The following is a 23363-nucleotide window of genomic DNA, read 5'->3' on the forward strand; positions in this document are numbered from 1 at the left end:
GGTCTGTAACCAGGGTGGAAGTCAGAGATGAGGGACGGACCAAACACCAGAAGCACCTCTTTGAACAACACTTTAGCTGATTCTAATGCTGTGGATAATCACCAGAACAATTATCTGCAGAGCGATTCATCTGCAGGCTTTAGCAAACATGTTGATGGCAACTAAAACGACAAAGTGTCCGTGTGAAGCGGTTAAAGTCATGATAAAATCCATCGCAATATGTGACCATGGCTGGTTGGGCACTGTTAGTGGGGCAAACAGTCCAGTGGGTAGCTGTTGGGGAACCTTACACAATTCTACAAAGGCCTTACTGTCACTGTACATAGATGGCCACCAGAATTTGTTCTGTAAGAGCAACAGGGTGTGATCAGTGCACTCGCTGTATAAGGTCTGATCAAACTCCGCTCAGAGCACTGGTTTCAGTACTGGGACAGTTTGAGGGCGTTGGTTTCATATACTGCTCTTGCCTAATAGTTCTCATGGTATCCCAACAAACTGGGACTACAAACACTAAATATGTCTGTAGGTTGTGCAGAGTTCTGCTTGTGTTCATATATATGTGATTTTTGGAGTTATGGATAAAAAAAAGGTCCAGATAGGGCTTGTTTGGAATTGAGAGGTTTTGCTGCCTTAATATAGTCCAAGATTTGGTGGTCAGTGAACATAATATAGTCCAAGATTTTGGTGGTCAAGATTTTGGTGGTCATTTTTGGCAGATAGCTCAGACCTTAGGTCCGGATCCGCGGTGGCGAACGAAAGTTGTTGAGCGGGGGGGGGGGGGGGGGGGGGGGGCGCGAACGTAACACTCAAATGGGTGGTGAACGTAACACTCGTCTGAAAATAAATTCTCCGGTTTAAAATATAGTCTCCCGCGGTCCGCCATTTGGTGATACCTGTTCTAAAGTATCTTCTACTCTAACCAATACTACCGTTCTTCTAAAGTATCATCTACTCTAACCAATACTGCCATTCTTCTAAAGCATCTTCTACTCTAACCAATACTGCCATTCTTCTAAAGCATCTTCTACTCTAACTAATACTGCCGTTCTTCTAAAGTGTCTTTCTTCTCTAACCAATACTACGGTTCTTCTAAAGTATCTTCTACTCTAACCAATACTACCGTTCTTCTAAAGCGTCTTCTACTCTAACCAATACTGCCTTTCTTCTAAAGCATCTTCTACTCTAACTAATACTGCCGTTCTTCTAAAGCATCTTTTACTCTAACCATTACCAATACTGCCGTTCTTCTAAAGTGTCTTCTACTCTAACCAATACTGCCTTTCTTCTAAAGCATCTTCTACTCTAACCAATACTGCCGTACTTCTAAAGTGTCTTCTACTCTAACCAATACTGCCGTAATTCTAAAACGTCTTCTACTCTAACCAATACTGCCGTTCTTCTGAAGCGTCTTTCTTCTCTAACCAATACTACGGTTCTTCTAAAGTATCTTCTACTCTAACCAATACTACCGTTCTTCTAAAGCGTCTTCTACTCTAACCAATACTGCCTTTCTTCTAAAGCATCTTTTACTCTAACCATTACCAATACTGCCGTTCTTCTAAAGTGTCTTCTACTCCAACCAATACTGCCTTTCTTCTAAAGCATCTTCTACTCTAACCAATACTGCCGTACTTCTAAAGTGTCTTCTACTCTAACCAATACTGCCGTAATTCTAAAGCGTCTTCTACTCTAACCAATACTGCCGTTCTTCTAAAGCGTCTTCTACTCTAACCAATACTGCCGTTCTTCTGAAGCGTCTTTCAAAAGTATCCACCATCAGGCCTAGATGAGGGCTAGATCAGCAAGTCTTTTGCTACCTCCAACCTTTTCATTTTGAAAAATCCTGTTTTTAACTATTAATCTATGAGGAGTAAAACTCATACAAGATGACAAATGTTTAACTCACTCACACTAACATAACTAGCTTCCTCGTTCGTTTCTGTTGGAGCGAGTTTGTATGAATGATGAACTTATGGGCAGTGCTTGGAAGAGGTTCCTTGGCATTGAGACATACACAGCCCCAATATCTGTCTCTGAAGCATCCACCTCAAGCCCAAAATGAAGAACGGGGTCCAGGGGGTGGTGAAATCCTCCGTAAGCACAGAGAACACCGTATGCAGGGAGAGTTGCACCATACGCTGTGAGATTTCCCCTTTAGAAGATCAGTGGGTGGTGCAGCCAGGGAGCTGAATCCTCAAAAGAAGCGATGGTAAAAATTGCTGAAGCTTAAATCTCTGAAGATCTTTTATTGTGCAAGATTACAGGCAGGTACTCACTGCTCTCATTTTGTTATATTTAATGAAAAAAACCCTTGTGCAGTCCCGGAAATCTACCATTATGCTGTGAAAGTTCTGAGGCGCAGTAGAACCCATTTGTTAAACGTGTCAAGAGAGACATTTTTGACAAATGGTTGGAACACCATATGGCATAACCAGGTATATATGTCCGGAAGTAGCGACGAAGGTGGTTCTCTGTTCAGGTAAACCCTATCTTAGGACGAGTTGTGCCCAGCATTATGTCCAACACGCAGTCGCAAGGTCAGTGAGGAGGGAGTGTAGCTGCCTTTCATTTGAACAGTAGCTGTCAGCCAGATCTGTATACTCTGAGGGCAGAACTATATTTCAGGAGCTCCCCAAGCTTTCCACAGTTGTGGCACATACACTCCAGAACATTTTTTTCATGGGGCAGTCATGGTCTGGTGGTAGGGAACTGGTCTTGTGACCGGAGGGTCATGGGTTTGATTCCCAGACCTAACCCCAACTGCTCCCCGGGCGCAGGGCTAGGGCTGCCCACCGCTCTGGGCACGTGTGCACCACAGCCCCCTAGTAATCACTAGTGTGTGTTCTAATTGCACAGATGGGTAAAAGCGGAGGACAAATTTCCATTGCAGTGAAAAAAAAATCACAATTGACAAATATGGGACATTCACATTAGCCCTGATTGACTCGGGCAACAGGAAACTTTATTGATCAGTACCTGGCTTACAAACAGGGTATCCTGCTTGCTATACAATAATCCCCCATAACGGTCAAGGGAATTGATGGTCCATCTCCTTGGTTCAAGAAGTGCATTCTACCATTCTTCTTAAAATCGGGGTTTTACACTCCAAACCTTTCCCCTGCTGGCAACTAAATCCTTAGACAAGCCCTGACTTAGACAAGGTTACCTTTGATTAGCTAAACATGACCTTGGTTTCATGCAGCGAGTGTAGCAGCCCATGACCCAATGCAATCATCCCTCTGTGGACCAGGAAAAACCAGGGTCATGTTTAGCTAATCAGACTGTAATGTTCTTGTTGACCCCTGTTCCTTTCCTCAGAGGTAAAGTGTGCTCTACCTTTCCATAGCCTCAGACTCACACAGGGTTGCAAGTTCCTCCGAGTGTGTGGAGTGACTCTGGAGGGTTTATATGGCCCTCATGAGGTCATCCAGGAAAATGAATATTTGAATAAGCTCTGTAAGCAACAACTGATAATCCTTGCAAGAAAGTTCGAACTTTAATGCATGGCCGAACCCATGGTATTAATCTGTAGAGTCCTTCATTCTCTGCACAGTGAGAGTATATACCACGGTGGCATTCTCGGCAGCAGGCATGGCAGAGTTGGAGCAGTTGCTCTCCTGAGCCCTTACCACTTTGGGAATGGTCAGTCACCTCCCAAAACAGCTTCTCAAAATGAGTCTGCATCTCTGGGGTCTGAACTTCCCAAAAAGCAACAGACCAATTAAGGGCTAATTTCTGGTGAGAAGAGAACTAATGAAAGCAATTTTAGAAGGGTAGAAAAGGAAAACGTTCCTGGGCTGCACCCGAAGTACAGGCCGCACGGTAGCCAAAAACCCTTTACTTGACCATGAACCCCATTGAACTTGTCAGGTAGGACTAGACTTATGGGTAAGCTTATGGTTTCACTAGCAGGGACAGAGACTGCTCTGCTAAACAGGCAGAGGTGGGGTGGGGTGGGGGTTGGTTCCCAAACTACTACATTGGGCTTGGATCAGCTACGTTTCCGGTATCCCTCCTGTATCCATGGGTGGTAAAGCATTCTGTGACAAAGCAGACTCAAGACATAAAGTTAGGATCCATCAACAGGACAACTTCACTGAGAGCAATAGGAGAGGCCTATAAGGCCTAAAAAAAACCTATGAGTCCAAGAAACCAGAAGTCGGATGAGCACAGAACGAAAGGGGTAAGGCAACGATACAAAAATGCAGGTAGGCCAAAGGTCAATATCCAGAGAATCAGAGACAATAAACAGCCTGGTATACAGGCTGTGAAAAGTTGGCAATGCTTTGACAGTTCTATGAGTTCCTCCAAACCTTATATAGTGCATTAATGAAACTGATAGGATGTAGGTGGGTGTGATGAGTAACCATGGAGACCACTAGTACTCCAGGGATGAGGACCTCTGGTGGCCAGAAACCTGCATGGCAGACTCTTCTCTGACAGCTGCAGATATGACGACAAGTTTTAATATAAACGAAAGGACCAATAGGATGTGCCTGGCCAACAACCGGGTCCTACCCATCTCATTTAATAATCATTTCCTTATTTATTATTATTTTTTTAATTATCCAGGCTCCTAGGTAATCAAATTCTCCGGCAGACATGGGCTCTCAAATATCATTGTTCCTGAGGACTGAGGTCAAGGGTCAGGACTCAGGGCAGAAGCGTGCCCCTCCAGAGCACATTAGGTCAAGCCATTGTAAGTCTTCCACACAGCAGGAAGCATGTGCAGTATGTGCATGGCTAGACGTATACATGTAGGCTATAGACGTATACATGTAGGCTATAGACGTATGCATGTAGGCTAGACGTATACATGTAGGCTAGACGTATACATGTAGGCTAGAAGTATGCATGTAGGCTAGACGTATGCATGTAGGCTAGACGTATACATGTAGGCTATAGACGTATGCATGTAGGCTAGACGTATACATGTAGGCTAGACGTATACATGTAGGTTAGACGTATACATGTAGGCTAGACGTATGTATGTAGGCTATAGACGTATGCATGTAGGCTATAGACGTATGCATGTAGGCTAGACGTATACATGTAGGCTAGACGTATGCATGTAGGCTAGACGTATGCATGTAGGCTATAGACGTATGCATGTAGGCTAGACGTATACATGTAGGCTAGACGTATACATGTAGGCTAGACGTATGCATGTAGGCTAGACGTATACATGTAAGCTAGACGTATACATGTAGGCTAGACGTATACATGTAGGCTAGACGTATGCATGTAGGCTAGACGTATACATGTAGGCTAGACGTATACATGTAGGCTATAGACATATACATGTAGGCTATAGACGTATGCATGTAGGCTATAGACGTATGCATGTAGGCTATAGACGTATGCATGTAGGCTAGACGTATGCATGTAGTCTAGACGTATGCATGTAGGCTAGACGTATGCATGTAGGCTAGACGTATGCATGTAGGCTAGACGTATGCATGTAGGCTAGACGTATGCATGTAGGCTAGACGTATACATGTAGGCTAGACGTATGCATGTAGGCTAGACGTATACATGTAGGCTAGACGTATGCATGTAGAATAAATGTATGCATGTAGAATAAATGTATGCATTTTAGAATCACTGGGTTGTGTGCATGTATCTGTATAGCTAATGTGTGTATTTCAGTGTGACTGCCAGTGATTTAAAGCTACCTGTGAAACACAACTCTGTGGCCAGGTAAAAGCTGGCAGAAATAACACTAACCTGTGTGTTGAGGTCATTCGCGGCTCACCCCGCCCAGCACCGTTCAGTTTTGATGTCCTAGGAGCACATGGGTTTGTGTGTAGGCTTCTAAACAATGAATGCCTTCATGAGTCCTGAACTGACTCCCCAAACACTGACCTCATTACTACGTACTGAATGCCTTCATGAGTCCTGAACTGACTCCCCAAACACTGACCTCATTACTACGTACTGAATGCCTTCGTGAGTCCTGAACTGACTCCCCAAACACTGACCTCATCACTACGTACTGAATGCCTTCATGAGTCCTGAACTGACTCCCCAAACACTGACCTCATCACTATGTACTGAAGTGGTGCAACGTAGTGCTTGCAGCACCAGCCAGTATCTGGTCTGCTCATTTCAGCAACATTTTAGTTCAAACGACTGAACTCAGACAAGATTGCAGTTATGAGCAATCCTTCCCAGAAAGCAGCTGTCAAACAAGCACACAGAACAATTTAAACGCCCCAGTCTATATCAAGTAATATGTCACGATATCCATAACAATTCAAAGTCTGACTGCTGTGCTATCTAGTGTAAACAGTCAGTGCTAATGGCACTGTACTACACAGTATGCAATCCAGAGAAAGAATGAAATATTAGGACAGGGGTTTATGAGCTCCAGTAGTGCATGGCCCCTATACACACACACCGTGTTGAGGTGTATAATGAGCCATATAGATCTCATGCTACTGACCCTCTGACCTTTACTGGCAGATTTGATTCAGAGTCTCATTAAACCTTAAACACTGGGAATGTTCCAGAAGCTCTGTCTGCAAACACGAATGTAAGCAAGCAAAAATGAAAACACACATGGACACGACGACCTCTTTCACTGGGTCAACGCTACCGCCCCCTTTTGGGGGGAGGTCTTTGTGCCGTGGTCCCTCTCCTGAACACACGTTTGCCATTACAACTGGCAGGTGCTGCTAGCATGGCTCTCTGTCAGCCTCATTACAACGGGAGAGGAAAAGGCTATAAACTCACACTGGAAAGGCAAAGAACCACAAACTCTTCTCTCTCTCTCTCTCTCTTCTTCTTCTTCTCATTGTCCCAGCCCCTCTCGCAGTCTCTCTTGCCCTTTCTCCCTCCCCGTTTCATTCTCTCTCTCTCTCTGTTCAATAAGAACAATGGTGAGAGGCCCTGGTGTGAGGACAGACTGAGCTTCATAAGCCAGTAGGATCTTTGGCAGAGAGAAAGTTCTCCTGCTGCTGGACAAGGCAGAGGAGACCCCTTTACCATCTCTCCATGAACCACACTGGCTCCTTGGTCCCCTACACATACAGAATGATCAGACACACATGGACTCCCAGTTGCAGCCAGTGTCTTACAAAATGGAAAAGAGGGGCACTAATTAAAAGGAGTCAGAGCAAATGTATTAACTTTTAGACAAAGAAGAGCAGTGTTCAAATGAAAAAAACTGGCCTTTCTGCTGCACCCCCCCCCCCCCCCCCCCCCCAATGTGTGTGTGTGTGTGTTGAGAGCAGGGAAGGGGTTAATGACACATGTTGGAGTCTAATGGCTCCCAGTGGAACTATCTGCTGATTCAGCCCCATTACATCAGATACGTTAAATATGTCTGCACAGAGCGGGAGGAGCCTGCTCTGTATCTCCCCACCAGACGCTAATCGGTGGGGTGGCATGTGACACACACACACACACACACACACACACACAGCCAGTGTTTAGACACGCTGTCAGGCAGACGGGGGGCCTGTGCTTGGCCAGTGATATAAATTAGGAGAGCTTGGCTGATGTAGCTGGAGGGAGAGACCCAGCTGTCTTCAGTTAGACTCACTCCTCTTCTAAAGACTTCAGTTAGACTCACTCCTCTTCTAAAGACAGCCTGGCAGGACAGGTACCACATGGACACACACTTACGCACACACACACCCGCACACACACACTCCGGTCCCTTTGACGCGCTGCATCTAAACATTGTGTGTGTTGCCACAGTTTACACATCAGGCAAGCCACGCAAACAAAAGCAGCTTCATGCTGCAGACGTCAGACTGATCTCTCTTTCACTGCAAACCCTGAAGAGATACACTACAGTGCGGAAGACGGGGACGACCTGGAGCAGTTCTGGAGCAGTTCTGGAGCAGTTTTAGCTCTGCAAACCACGGAGATCCAGTCAGCCACGGCAGCACTGAAGCTGCAGTGTGGGTCTCTGATCTCTAATTACTCCAACTTTTAGGAGATTATATATATATATATATATATATATATATATATATATATATATATATATATATATATATATATATATATATATATATACATATATTAGACAGGTTCAGAAAACCCAGTGACAGATAGAGTTGTGCATCATGTCATAACCAAGTGTTGCTACATGAATGTGACTATGGTCTTAAAATGATGCCTCGGTCCATAAACGGTCTGGAATCAAGGATGGAAGAAATCAAGGATGAATAACTAAAGTTATTAGAGCCATGGAAGAAGGCCGCTAAGAAAAACTGATGTATGACAAGGTAACTCAGTAATACATGCATGTCTGTTCAAACTGCCCCTACAGGACCTAAACCTGCAAAAAGCAAAAACTGAAGCTATATTGATATGTTGCAAAATCTGCAATGTTATTTATTAAATAACCAAGCCCATTAATGTGATGTATATTTGTAGCTCTGTTGTGGCATCCAGTAAGAAGCTGTTCAAGTCTCACAGTGCATGACCACATCTTGTGCACTATCAGCTCCACAGCAGCCAATCATATTGGAGGGAGCTGTGAGCTGGGGGCCTGGGCGCTGGGGAGAATGGGGTCCCCCCCCCATCAATCTCTCTGTAAATTAGAAGAGCTTGTAAATGTCGCTTTGCAGTGACCCCTGAGTACTGGGGTCGAGGTCTGTATGGGGGAGGGGGCCTCAGGTCAGGCCTGGGGGAGGAGTCTATGCCCTAGACACACACACACACACACACACACACACATACACACTCACACTCACATCTGGGTCCACATGAAGAACGGCTTGTAATCCCACCTAATTACTGGAGATTCAGCTTCTCCAAGCAACTTTACAAAAACACCTGGTTGATGGTACAGCTCTGTGTGTTTCAACCAATCAGAGTGAGCTGATTGTCGGGTGGCCAATGGCAGAAGTACCTAGGAGCTTTTAGTAGAACAGAGCAGCAGTAGCTGATCCTGAAGCTCTTCAGATACCCTGGCTCAGTGACAGGCCTCATCACACACACACACACGCACGCACGCACACACACACACACACACACACACACACACACACACACACACACACACACACACACACACACACACACACACACACACACACACATAAAATTTTTATTCTTCTGCTTGGAGGACTTCTGCTTGGTCTCTAGCTCTCTCTGTGTGCACACTGAAAAGACAAAGCCAGAATACCCAGGAGCGACCCAAAGAACGTGGAGAGCACAGTTGGATTAAATGTCCAGGGCGATGTGACGGCTCTCTCAATGCTGCGCTTCAGAACCCAGTGCGACCCACTGCGTCAAACTACACGCCATCAAAAGGAACGAGCTCACCAGCCCATAAAGCAAACCTGCTCCGAAATGTCCAACGGCACCACACTGTCTGAGTTGCCTTGATCACTCTGTGATTCACAGACACGTTTTATCCATCCCTCTGTCTATCCAGAATCTTAGTGATAGAGGGGGGGAAGAGATGCACTGCGAGTCTTATAAGAAACGGGCCGAGCGCAGACGTCGTAAACATCCATCCTGAGATGATAAGATACTCCATCACAGCCAGGTCTCTGGGGCATTCCTCAGCAAGACAGCTGCCCCACGCTCCTTCAGGAGTCTTCTGCTCGCTCGTCTGTCTCCAGAGTCCTCCAGTCAGCAGGACGTCTCTCCCGCTCGCCACCTTCCGGCTCCGTGGTGCAACGTGAAGCGATTGTTATTATACTAGCGACGGCTGCCAAAGTAACCGTGTCATAAAACAGATTAGATTTGTAAGATGCGGAGTTGTAGTTGATTGTCTGGATCCAAACGCTCTCGCTTAACCTCGCCTCTTCCTCTTGCCTCTTCCTCCTGCTTTTCTCTCTCTTTCTCTCTCTCTCTCCCTTTGTCTTGGCAGAGGACACACTGCAGAGAGGGCATTCTGAAGTTCATGCACAGTGCTACAATAACTCAGGAGCTGCTGGGCTGGGTGTGTGTGTGTGTGTGTGTGTGTGTGTGCACTTCGAGCAACACGGCAACGTGCCCTCTATGTAACTTAATGCCTAACCCTCATCCATTCTGTCCAGACCTGGACCCGAGCCATTCTCCATCTCGTCCAGAACTGGACCAGAGCTGCTCTCCGGTCCATCCAAACACACTGGGATCTCGCCCTCAAGCCCTTCATTAAGGCCACGCTAAAACCCTTAAGAGGATTTAAAAAAAACCACTGAACACAACACAACATATAAATGTATTCCAGCTGCACCTATTACACACTATTTTATCCTTGTCATGGTCCATTATGGAGAAACTGGTGTAAAGCTGATTTGGACTGTGTAACATGTGGAGTGCAATTTAAAGTGTATTCTTCACAGTGGAAAACAACCTTGGAAAGTCTGTATTAGTAACAACAACAACAGCGCTATATGGCAGGCTATGCTAGTAGTGTGACATGAGTACTCTGTAAAATAAAGTATGCATCATGGTACATAACATGCAGTATATATGGTTTATTTGCTATAAAAATTGTGCTACTTTGGACAGGCATTGTAAAGGAAGATGAAAACCAGAGAGTGTGCACTGAAGCGAAAGAGAGAGAAAGAGAGAGAGAGAGAGAGAGAGAGAGAGAGAGAGAGAGAGAGAGAGAACGAGAACATGTGCCTGGGAGAGCGAGGGAGTGGGGAGAGGGAGGAAGAGAGTGGGGAGAGAAGGAGAGAGAGAGAGAGAGAGAGAGAGAGAGCGTGGGGTAACTGTCCTCACATGGCTGAGTGCTCTCTTTGGGCTTCAGTCTCAACATGGTAACCATCCACACATGCCCCAGTCCCCTGGGCCTCATCAGCAGGGCTCAGCTGTGCGCTGGCCAGCAGAATTCAATTAACACGACCGCACCAGCCACGCAGCACAGCACGGAGGGAAGGACGGAGGAAAAGAGACGGAGGGAGTGGTGGAGGGAGATGGGGAGAGAAAGAGATGGAGGTGGAGAAAAGGAGGGAGAGAGAAAGAGAGAGAGAATCCGGGCCTAGTGGGGAGAGTATTCTTCCGAATGCTGAGGGCTAACATGCTAACACAGGTCAGTGTGAAAGATACCCTGGTGTGGCTGGCCCACTCTGAAGCAAACGCACTGTTGTCTCCTCCTCTATTTGCATGTTAATTTTACATCGAATGTTCTCTGGTATGTTACAAAACTGATAATTGTAGCAGCATCATTAAAAAAGCAGTGTTACGCAAAGCAGCCTTGAACTAAAGGCTGCAGTTAAGCAACAAGTAATGCTCAACAGGTCTCCTTCTCCAAAAACAATATCTGCACAGGCTGCCCCCCTCCGTGTGAGGGGTGAGGGGTAAATTAATGAAGTCCCCTGGAGGACCAGGAGGGCTGAAAAAATTAAACTATGGGGTGAAAGGTCGGCGCTGGGGGTTTGGGGGGCAGGTAGTGGAGGGTGGGGTGTAACTGAAATGAGAAAACCCCATTACTGTTGTGGCAAAGTACAGAGGGACATAAACTTGCCTCCTGGTATACGTTCAAGGACTACAAGTGTAGTATAAAGCTGAATATAACTGACCATTACTGATACAGTAAAGATACATATTAAAATTATTGACCATTACAGTCACTGAAAGCACCGCCACGAAACGGAGGCGTCGTCATGCTTACGCACAGAAAGCGAGCTGGCCACGCCCACTCCTCAAGACAAGCGGGTCCCTCGAGAGAGAGCGCGTGTAGTTAATGATGCCACTCAGGTAAGCAGGCGTACAGTGATTTAGAGTCAACAGCAGAGACCGTTACTGGCCACCTAAAAATGGGCCCCGTTCCACGATAAGAGGGAACGGGGGGGGGGGGGGACCTGCAGGCGCTCTTAGGGAAAAGTGAAAGTCGTAAAAACCGGAGCCAAATCGAGCGCCAAAGAGCGTCAAGTCGAATCAAAGGAATAATGCTTACAAAAATGCCAGCGATAGCACAGGCGCCTGGTATCGCCGAGAGGCAACTTTTCCACAGTCGACGGGGCAACCGCGGACGATTTGTCAAGTGTTGCGCTGTGGTCGAAGCAGAAATATCTCCAATCAGCGTCTGAGACGCAAGGCGTAGGAACGCTGCACTTAATCGCGCTGAGAAATCAGACACACAATACTCAGCTGTCATTGCCAAGTTATTAATTTTTTAGGTTTTCCATGACGTCCTCACAAGCAGCCCAAGTGATTTAAATGGAGACACGTATGCACTTTGAGACCTGCTTCAGCTCTGTTCTGGGCCCAGCTGCAGAGAGACTTCAAAAGCATGTAGGTCTTCAAAAGACAGTCAGGCATATTGGGCTCACCTTTACACCACCATTACTCACCATTACACCAGTAAAGGTGAGGACATGAGCCCAGACAGCGCTCACTACATTCTCTGGTGTCTCCTACCACCTGACAAACATTCACCTATATTCCACTGATGAAGTGAACGTCCAGACATCCTTGGGGAACTGAAGGTAAGTGCGCTGAAGTCTTGCAGAAGTAAGGTGTGGTCAGGTGTGGCTCATATTGAGTAAATTCAAAGGTATCTTTTAAAGGGGACCTACTATGCTCATGTACTCCTTCTTTTAGCATGTTATATAGTTTTGTATGTAAGGTCAAGAGCACACGTTAGCTTGATTAACTCCCACAGAAACGACTTTTCTCCGATGCTGGAAACACCCCATTGGAATTTCAGCCATTTTCTTTGTTACATGACGACACAATCTTGTAACACCTTCTATATTGCCTGCCTACTGGCAAGCACACCTTCACACAACACACCGCAAGACCGAAGGTGAGAAGAGTTTGTTTGGTTATGTAGTCGATGCTTAGAAGACCACGTGTTCTGCGTTGTGATAGGAAATCTTTATATTGTATATCTAGGTTGTTGACATGGTGGCCGGCGTCGGCCAGAGGAGGAGGGGGTCCTCTCAAGGTTTCTTCCTCATGCTCTTAGGGAGTTTTTCCTTACCTTTGACCTCGCCCTTAGCTTGCTCACTGGGGGCTCGGACACTTGTAAAGCTGCTTTGTGACAACACCTGTGGTTTAAGCGCTCTTGTAAAAGTGATTTGGATTGATTTGCTTTGCCAAAGGTAGAGAACCAAGAAGACGTCAGTAGTGACAACCCCTTGTTACCACCATTCCATTTACTTTGTGACCAGCACTTCAAAACCACGCACAGTGCAACGTTGAATCTTCTGATCTCCTCCTGAAGGATGGAGACGCTACTACTACTATACGCAGGTGGAGCTGTTACCTGTGGCTCAGCCACGGGTCAGCGGTGGGCTGCTCTGCTAAAGAGGATATTGACAAGTAATCTTGTGTTGTAATGGTTTAGCTACAGATCCATTTTTACCTAAAGACATGTACATATTAGCCCTGCAGCTATAGCAAAGATACAAAAAATAATATGACTGGTATCTTGGAATGTGAAATTAAGTAAATAATAAGACAGATACCAGACTACCATCTTCACAAGAACATGCTCAACCTTACTAGTATGAAGATTCAGGAGCACCATCTTCCCGAAAACCTACTCAAACTTACTGCCATGAAGATTCTGGACTAGTATCTACACGAGAACCTACTCGAACTTACTGCTATGAAGATTGTGGACTATTATCTACACGAGAACCTACTCGAACTTACTTCTATGAAGATTGTGGACTATTATCTACACGAGAACCTACTTGAACTTACTCTTATGAAGATTGTGGACTATTATCTACACGAGAACCTAATCAAACTTACTCTTATGAAGATTGTGGACTATTATCTACATGGGAACATACTCAAACTTACTCTTATGAAGATTGTGGACTATTATCTACACGGGAACCTACTCAAACTTACTCTTATGAAGATTGTGGACTATTATCTACACGAGAACCTACTCAAACTTACTCTTATGAAGATTGTGGACTATTATCTACACGGGAACCTACTCAAACTTACTCTTATGAAGATTCTGGACTCTGGCAACTCATTCATAGCCTCTCTGTCACTTGATAATGATTCAACACACACAGAAATACTTCAAATACAGGCTTCTTCTTTATATTTCTGCCCTGCCCTCCTACTTACAGCAGGATGAGGTAATACAATGTCACCTGGCTTTGATGCTGTTTCAGTAGGCTCCCAAATTGTTGCTGCTAGCACGCCTAGTGTCTAGCCAACGAATCTTTTCGGCTTGCCAGATATTGCACAGACTTTGCGCAAGGCACAATGGGGTGTAAGAATTTTGCGGTTATAGTTATATGGATTAAACATAGCTTCTATGCAAAGAGTTTGCAGATGATATTTGCATAGATCATTTTTAGTAAATGAGTTACTCGAGTTTGTTGTGGAATTTTTCTAGTGCTAGTGGAAATATGGTGATCCTTTTCGATTATTAGAGATGTCGAACAGTGTTCAGTTGATTTATGGTAACAATCTGTTGTGGTTGTAATCCACTTAGTTTTGTAATCTGTTTTTCTTATTAAAGTATTTTTTCAATGTTTAATACTGAGATCTGCCTGCCTGCAGGGAACTGCATGTCCATTAGTGTGACTGCAAACAATGTGGACACTACTGGCCACAGTAATGCTTTAATATTTCAAACACGCCACTATTTACAGCTCAGGGGTGGAATGTGTCGGGGGCGGAGCCACTCTGGAGGTTGACCAAACAGAACAGAGTCTGCGAGCTGACCAGTCAGAGCAAATTGTGTGCATCAGGAAGGTGGGAGGGGCTTAAAGGAGCTATGACAGCGTTTCAGACAGAGGGTTCAAATAGATTAACAGTATGACAAAAGAATGTTTTTGGAACATTGAAAAGTTATTTTAACATTGTAAATCTATTCTAGCAAGCCCCCAAATTAAAATTATGAACACTGAAAATGAGCATAATAGGTACCCTTTAAATTAGGCAAAATGTTTTAGCATATACTGAAAGTTAAAAAACACGACTTCAACTAGCTGTAGTTTAAAACCTATATGTCGTACCAGCAACACAAACAAAACAGTCACTCATTTTTTGCAATCAAGCTATCAACTGTCTTGGCATGCAACTGATACAGATCACTCCTGGGTAAATAGTGTGTAGACTGCATAGTGAAGTTATGGCTGTCCTCAGTGTTTTGAGCCTATTCAGATGAATAGGTACATGCTATTCCACTGTCCACTGTCTTGCAGAAGGCTTTATTTTCACACTCCTTTCTTGACCCCTTGATTTCCCACTGGCTCCGTCACTATAACCCTTTCGTCTTGAAGTCTCCCTCCTCTCTTTCTCGGACATGTTTATCTTGCATGCGAAGGTACTGATTTAACGACCCAGGGAGTAAGGACACTGCCAGAGGGGCTGGCAGATGTCTGAGGCTGTCACTCATCTCTCCCCGACCCGCCCCCTTTTCCCTACAGAAAGAAAGGATAAGAGAGAGAGATTGAGAGTAGAGAGGGGAGGAAGATTGAGCAGAGTGATATAAAGTATGATTGAGAGGAGAAATAAAGAAAGGGAGAGAGAGAGAGATTGAAAGAGAGAGAGAAAAGTGGCCAGAAGAGACGAGAGATAGAAAGAGAGAGAGAATAGAGATTGAGAGAGAGAGGAGAGATATGTAGAAGTTTCACATTTTACATGGGAGTAGGGCAGTCTGGAGTTGCCCTGTTGGGGGGGGTTTGTAAGTGTGGACAGCTCCAGCTCTGCACTTTACTCATTCTGTCTGGGGCTCCTCCACCCACCAACACCCACCCCCACATTCAAGACCTACCCACGGGCCCCGCCCCCAACAGCCCCCCCGGGTTCCGCCCCCTGCACCTACCCCTCCGGGCATTCTGGCACAACTAGACTATTCTAGATGTGTCCACTGTATCAACCAATGCTCTAAATCCACATTTAATATATGGCTGTAGATGGTCCAGACCATCGATATACATGTCCTGTCCACCTTCTGCTGTCCCCCTTGTCCACCATCTTCGCCACATCACCTGGTGAGCTGCCATAAGTGCCGTAACTCAACACCTCATATTTGCGTTTCACACAGCCGAGGGCAAATGAGAGACAACACAAACTATATGTGGACTCTTGTGACCTGGCTGGCCTTTGTGTGTGTGTGTGTGTGTGTGTGTGTGTGTGTGTGTGTGTGTGTGTGTGTGTGTGAGTGGGTTTAGAAGCAACACTCCTCTTAAAGGTGCCAGACTGGCTCGTATATTCATGGTGTGCAGCTCTATGGCCGAGTGTGTCGGCTGTTTTAACTGGCAGTGAAGGGGCAATCGTTAAAGCCAGAATGCACCTACTTGTTCAAAAACATTTCATAGGTAGCCTCACCCAGACGTGTTTAAAAGGAGTAGTGGGGGGGATTTATAAAAATAAATAGGTGTACGGCTTCGACCAAAGAGGAATCGCAAATATGAACTCATTTGGCAGGACAGAGCTGTGTTGTGGAGGGCAGTACAGTATAGGCCATGGCTGTACAGATTTGCACGTTAGGCTAAGGGGTGTGGGGGTGTGAGGGTGGGGGGGGTTTGGGGATCCCTGACAGCGAAACATGTCGCAGGGTTTGGCTGAGAAAAGCCTCTTCATGCAAAGTGTAGGCTGACAAACACCGGGGCTGTCAAATGAAAAACTTTCCTTGAGAGAAGTTTTCGTCTCCACTGGAGAGACCCAGGATGGCCTTTTCACGGCTCTCTCTCTCTCTCTCTCTCTCTCTCCTTCTCACTAATGCTGGAAGCAGAGAGAGGGGGAGGGGATAGAGACAGCGAGAGAGAGAGAGCACATGTGACTCTTAACTCGGAGAGAAGGAGAGAGAGAGAGAGAGAGAGAGAGAGAGAGAGAGAGAGAGTGGAGGAGCCCAGCCCAGTTGCCTGGGGAGAAAACTGCTGCTGACTCAGGACTCTCTTTGTTTCGCCACCCTCTCCCTCTCTCTCTCTCCCCCCTCTCCTTCCCGCTCTCTCCCTATCCCTCCCTCTATCTTTCTCCCTCCCTCTCTCTCCCCCTCCCTCCCTCTCTGCTGTCCAACCCCTCCACATCTGCTGTTTTTCCACAGTCTTGCCCTCTCCCTCTCTCTTATTCTCACACACAGTGCCCCCCCCCCTCTTCTCATAGGCTGATCCCTCATTTTAATAGTGACGCTTTCTCCATCTGTGTGGCTGGGGCCGACCTCTCTCATGTGATGAAAACAGATAAGGTCCAGAGAGAAAGACTCGTAAATCTACACTAGCAATTTTCCTCTCTCGCTCTCTCTCTCTCTCTGTATCTTTGTCTCTCTTGTTGTCCCTCTCTCATTTTCTCTCTCCCTCTCTCTTTTTTTTCTCTCTCTCTTTCTCCCGTTCTCTTTTCTGTACCCTTCCCCCACCCCGAATCTCCCATGTGCTTCTGTGACAGCACCCTCAGTTCAATCGGCGCTCACAGTTCTCCTGCTGCGCAGACGCCCCGTGTCCGCAGGCATATCCTCGGGCACCCGCTGGCAGGACCCCATTTTAAGCCGAAGCTCATATCGGCGACGGAGCTACTGTGATTCTGGCAATCGCCTGTGGCACCCCCTTGCCACAAAGAAAAAAACTCAAAGACAAAAAAGTGCAGACATAGACATTTGTCAAACTAATGTCTCCAAAGTTAGGGCCAAACAACAGATCTGGGACCAGTTTTCGTGCTGGCTGTGTGAAAGCCCAGAGCACAGCACCTGGCTGGAGAACAGATTTTTCTCTGTGTAGCGCAGCGGAATGGGAAGCTGCTTTATTCTGGCGCCCACTGCTGCAGCGATAAGCGATAAGCCACAGATAGCAGAGAGATAATCGCCCTACCGTGTTCTTTAAGAATTAAAGGAGAGGTTGGTCCAAACAGCAATCTGTCCACAGAGGTGGAGACAGAGAAGAGGGCAGTCCAGAACGCCAGCACGACGACCTTAAATCACCGTTCTAACCCTAGATCTAGACCTGCTTTAGTCTAGCTCCAAATAGGTAAATAGCTATAGCTCTGATTCAAATGTGTTGCGATCATGCATTATACACACATTTTATGACAACTTGTATTCTAGAAGAGAGTGTATTCTAGAAGGAAGAAGTGAGAGAGAGAGACAGTGAGAAAGAGAGACAGAAATGAGCCAGATAAATATAGTGAGTGAGAGATATAGATACATAGTCAGAAAGAGAGACAGAGTGAGGGGGGACAAGGGACAAAAAGACGTGAGCATGTGAAGAAAAATAAACACTGGTCACATTTTCCAGTTCTGTAAAGGGGGTCTGCGCACATTTAGCACAGACTGTTATTACATGTGATGCTGCTTTCTGGTCAAAGTAACACAGATAAGCAGACTGGGGTGAAATAGACCTTCTCCAAAAGTTTCTAAATGCTTCAACTCAGATTCCACTGGGACTGTAGGTCACATTTCTAGACCGGAGAGAGCTACGAGAGTTGCGATATTATAGGACACCGCCGAGGTGGTGGGGTAGGGTTGTGGGGGAGTTGTGGGGGGGTTGATCTGCTGGTACTGGAAGATGTGCTGCACTCCCAGGCTTTCTCCCCGAGTGAAGAGTGTGACTGGACAAGAACTGAAGGGAAAGTAAAACTGCACGTCCGAGCTTGCTACCACTGCTGTATGCCAACACACCACTGGCTGTGTGCCAGCACCACTGCACCACTGGCTACATGCTAACACACCACTGCACCACTGGCTATACGCCAACACACCACTGCACCACTGGCTACATGCTAACACACCACTGCACCACTGGCTATATGCCAACACACCACTGCACCACTGGCTACATGCTAACACAACACTGGTTGGTTATATGCTAACACATCACTGGCTATATGCCAACATACGGAACAGTTTTACTCCCTGCTACAGAAGCACATTGAGCACTACTTCACTACTACATTGAGAACTACTGCACGCATACGCAACACACACACACACACACACACACACACACACACACACACACACACACACACACACACACACACACACACACACACACACACACACACACACACACACACACACACACACACACACACACACACACACACAGTCACAGCCACTTCCAAAAACATTGTCCCTGAAATAAGACACACAGTTCCACTTCTTTGACTGAACTGCGGAGTAACAGAAAACAGAGCTGGCTAAACTCTTTCGGCCACCGTCGGTTAGTGAGGAACAATCAGAGACGTGTCAGGTCCAAGTGGAGCCCCAGTCTCATCAGAGCCGAGTCCTGGTTCTACTACTACAGTAGCTTCTCCCTCCCAACTGTAGATCCATTCCTTCAGGTTCATGCACTGGTTACCAACTCTGACAGCGGCTCAAATACTGTGCAGCTTAATGCAGCGACAAAAGCAGACATACTTCTGTGTGTGTGTGTGTGTGTGTGTGTGTGTGTGTGTGGGGGGGGGAGCAGGGGAGAGAGAGTGAGGCAGAAGAGCGTGCAGAATGAGTCACGCTCGTTAGTAGGGGTGACACGGTGTCAGGGATCGTGACAGAGCGCAGACACCAGACACCAGCTGCAGACACTCATAAATAGACGGTTGTCTAGCGGGCACAAGTGCCTGTGTGCGGACTTGCGTGCTTTCACATGCACGCTCTCTCTCTCTCTCTCTCTCACACACACACACACACACACAATGTGGCCACATGTGCACTTACACCCACAAGCGCAGAGGTGCCCAAAGGCAGCAGAATGCAAACGTAACACAGCCAGCTTGCTCTCGCCGTGGTGCTGTACAGGATCGTTGCACCCTGACAGAAGGAGGAGTGAGGGGTGACTGGGTCAGGAGTGTGAAGGGAAGGGTGGAGTGAGGGGTGACTGGGTCAGGAGTGTGAGGAGAAGGGTGGAGTGAGGGGTGACTGGGTCAGGAGTGTGAGGAGAAGGGTGGAGTGAGGGGTGACTGGGTCAGGAGTGTGAGGGGAAGGGTGGAGTGAGGGGTGACTGGGTCAGGAGTGTGAGGGGAAGGGTGGAGGGGAAGGGTGGGGTTAGGATCAGGGCAGTGTCACTATACTGGGGTTAGGATCAGCACTATGTCACTATACTCTACTGGGTTTAGGATCAGCACTATGTCACTATACTCTACTGGGGTTAGGATCTGCACTATGTCACCATACTCTACTGGGGTTAGGATCAGCACTGTGTCACTATACTCTACTGGGGTTAGGATCAGCACAATGTCACCATACTCTACTGGGGTTAGGATCAGCACTGTGTCACTATACTCTACTGGGGTTAGATCAGCACTATGTCACAATACTCTACTGGGGTTAGGATCAGCACAATGTCACAATACTCTACTGGGGTTAGGATCAGCACAATGTCACAATACTCTACTGGGGTTAGGATCAGCACTATGTCACTATGTCACTAACTACTGGGGTTAGGATCAGCGCAGTGTCACTATACTCTATTGGGGTTAGGATCAGCATAATGTCACTATACATTCGTGCACACACATGCATTCATATGCACACGTACACATGCACACATACATCAACAACACACATGCATCCACACAAAGTCTCATATGTCAGGCCTCATTCTGCAGTTAATCTCTGGAGGTTCACCATGTAGATCGTGAGAAAGTGTATGTGCACTCCTAAATGTATTTCTGGAAATCCATATGTTTGCAAATGTCAGCAAAGAGACAGGGGGCCCCCCATCACAGTTCTGACGGGGGTGTGAGAATGTGCTGTATCTGCCCTGGGGCAGCTGAGTGGAGTCCTGCTGAAGGTGAGGGGTTAAATGTGGCAGGCGTTCTGCAGTGCCTCACCCGCTGAAGTGTGAGGTTCCAGCCCAGCACATACAGAGTGATACGCCTACAGATTAGTCACACTGGTAACATACAGGCTCCTTGCGGGATCCTTAACCCCTTCAGCACTCATGAAAAACACGCGCGCGCACACACACTTGCTCAGTGACCCTCCAGAAAGGAACGAAACCACATGCACTCAGAGGCATCTGTACAAAACACTCTCGTCACGTGAATAGACAATGCAGAGAAAAACAGGCTTGTCCACAGCTTGTAAATCTGTGCATCATTTAAGTTCACAACGTGAAGTGAGACGTTGCCTGCTGCTGTGTGTTTCTGTACAGTAGGTGCGGTGTAATGGCTGCTACTACTGTGATCAGTGATGGTCGGGTTTGGTCCTGCTCAGATGAGCGTGTCTGTGTGGGTGTTGGTATGTGGAGTATGTATAGTGATAAGCATATGAGAGAGGTGGAGAATAGGAGAAGATAGTGAGAGTGTGTGTGTGTGTGTGTGTGTGTGTGTGTGTGTGTGTGTGTGTGTGTGTCGGGGGGGGGGGGCATATGGAGGGAAAAACAGCATGGTCAAATGGCAGGTTGGAAGCTCTTCCGGTGAACCTCGCTCACTGAGACCAGAGGTCTCCAACAGAACCTCGCTCACTGGGACCAGGACTCCTCCACTGAACTTCGCTCACTGGCACCACAGCTCTTCCAGGACCTGGCAAGCTCATAATCGTAGATTCAACAGGGCTGAGCATCCTGGGTGAATGCACTGCTCGCCGATCTTGCCAATTTAACCAATAACTGCATCAACACTGACAAACAAAGCAGGAAGGCTCACTCTTCCCTTATATCCGTGGAGCATGACCATTATTGGCGGAGCTGTAAGGGGCGTCACCAATCTGAGCTTATGAAACTGGGAAGCCTTACATAAATTAATGCTTAAACAGAAAATTACTTTTCACATTTAGAAATGTTAAACTCCTACATGGCTATTATTAACAGACCCACTGTCACCAGGGGGCGCTGGTGCGGACCAGGGAACTGGGTCAGGGTGCCGAGGCGTGTGCTAGCAGGCTGAGTCCGGGGTAGACAGCAGCCAAGCTCGGGTGGCAAGCTGCTGATAACATGTTCTGTGGAGTTCACTCTAATCAATAGCCTTCACCCTTCAGGACGCATACACATACTTACTACGTACCCCAGCCCGAACTTCAATTATTATTAATATTATTTATTATTAATAATAATAATAATAAGAATAATACCATTGAAACAAAACAATTCAACAGGTGATTTTTTTTTTCACAAGTACCATTAGGATAAATCTATTTGACTATAAATGTGCTTGTGTGTGTGATTTCTTACCCCAGTCTTGTCACACAGTCGGAGGGTGTTGAAGGATCCTATAGCGAACACCTCCCCATCAGGAGACCAGGCCACAGAGGTGACAGGGTAGTCGTTAGGGGAGGACGCGTAGAGCAGACGCCCGTAACTGTCCCACACCTGCACCCGAAAGTGGAGGGAGGGAGAGAGAGGGAGGAAGAGGGAGGAAGAGGGAGTGAGAGAGGAGGTATAGAGAGGGAGGGAGGAGGAGGGAGAGAGAAGATACTGTGATCACGTGAAGAATTATGTGGCAGATGTTACCATGTTCCTGTCCTGGATCTGCATACCTTGTATCTGCAGTCTTCACCTCCAGACAAAATCAAATCGTCGACGGAGTTCCAGTCCACCTTCAGAATGATGCCGTCGTGAGCTTTCCACTGCGGGACAGAGACAGAGAGAGATTAAGAGTGAGGGACAGAGAGCTGTTTTTAGGAGAAAATGTGGTGAAACATAATATAATAAACAGTATAAACAGCTGGAGACACTAAACTTAAACTAAAGCATTTTATTATATAAGTATAATCAAATTATATATTATATAAGTATAAGTAATAAGTATTTTATTGCTGCTCTCTTAGTGAGCTGGTATGTACTCTCTCACTCACTCACACACACACACACATACACACACCTTCACTCATTCCTGTAGTTCTACAAGTTCTACTTAATATTGACCTTATAATTCTTCTTGTGGTAAACTGCTGTTCTACCTGCTACACCCCCACACACCAGGCACTAAGTAAACAGACCAATAGAGGATATCTGCTCCTTGGGTCTCTCTTCACTCAAACTTTGCTTAAAACCAATAGAAATATCATCTGATAATGATTACAAGATTGATTTTGTTTCCTGCTGAAAAGACAGAGCTAATTCAACTTAGCTTATATTTCCACTTCTGATTCAGCTTTTCTATTCCACTTAGAAAAAAAATTACTTGTCTACGGAGCCCGGGAGGGGACATGGGTAAAATAAAAAATTTAACGAGTTTGTGTTTCAAACCTGAAACACAAAGCAACATTAAAATTTGTCATACATGTTCATTAAAAGGCTTAGAATTCGCTTCAGATGCCGTTTACTGATTGTGATTCCCTGCTGTGCAAGGGAAGCTACAATGTCCTCATGACGCTTAAGCAAATAAGACCTAATAAACGTATCTCTGTTCATTGTGGCATAAATCTAAACAATCAAAGTATACAAAGTATTGTATCTGCAATGTATGCGCTTAGGCCAGTAGGGTTTGCAAATGAATGAATGAAAACGTGCGCACAAATTGTTAATCGTGTGAACGAATTAATAAATCGTAAGCACGAATTACAGAAAACGTGCGCTCGAATGGTAAAACGTTCCCTCGTTTAA

At 46.2% G+C, this 23363-nt stretch overlaps 1 protein-coding gene and 1 long non-coding RNA gene across 3 annotated transcripts in view; one reads left to right on the plus strand and one right to left on the minus strand.

Moving 5' to 3' along the window:
* Positions 1-23363, minus strand: part of ift80 (intraflagellar transport 80 homolog (Chlamydomonas)) — a 59450-nt gene that overhangs the window by 19377 nt on the left and 16710 nt on the right. For both annotated transcript variants that reach the window (XM_076981109.1, XM_076981108.1), the window contains exons 6-7: positions 22295-22384; positions 21990-22127 (exon numbers count right to left, since the gene is read on the minus strand). In XM_076981109.1, the coding sequence (XP_076837224.1) occupies positions 21990-22127; positions 22295-22384 (228 nt within the window). The remainder of the gene's footprint in view (positions 1-21989; positions 22128-22294; positions 22385-23363) is intronic.
* Positions 7515-10304, plus strand: LOC143482696 (uncharacterized). Its single transcript, XR_013122280.1, has 3 exons — positions 7515-7606; positions 9839-9910; positions 10008-10304. It is a non-coding gene; the product is annotated as an uncharacterized LOC143482696 (long non-coding RNA).

Source organism: Brachyhypopomus gauderio, chromosome 19 (assembly GCF_052324685.1).
Source record: "Brachyhypopomus gauderio isolate BG-103 chromosome 19, BGAUD_0.2, whole genome shotgun sequence".
In the NCBI taxonomy this organism is placed as follows: Eukaryota; Metazoa; Chordata; class Actinopteri; order Gymnotiformes; family Hypopomidae; genus Brachyhypopomus; species Brachyhypopomus gauderio.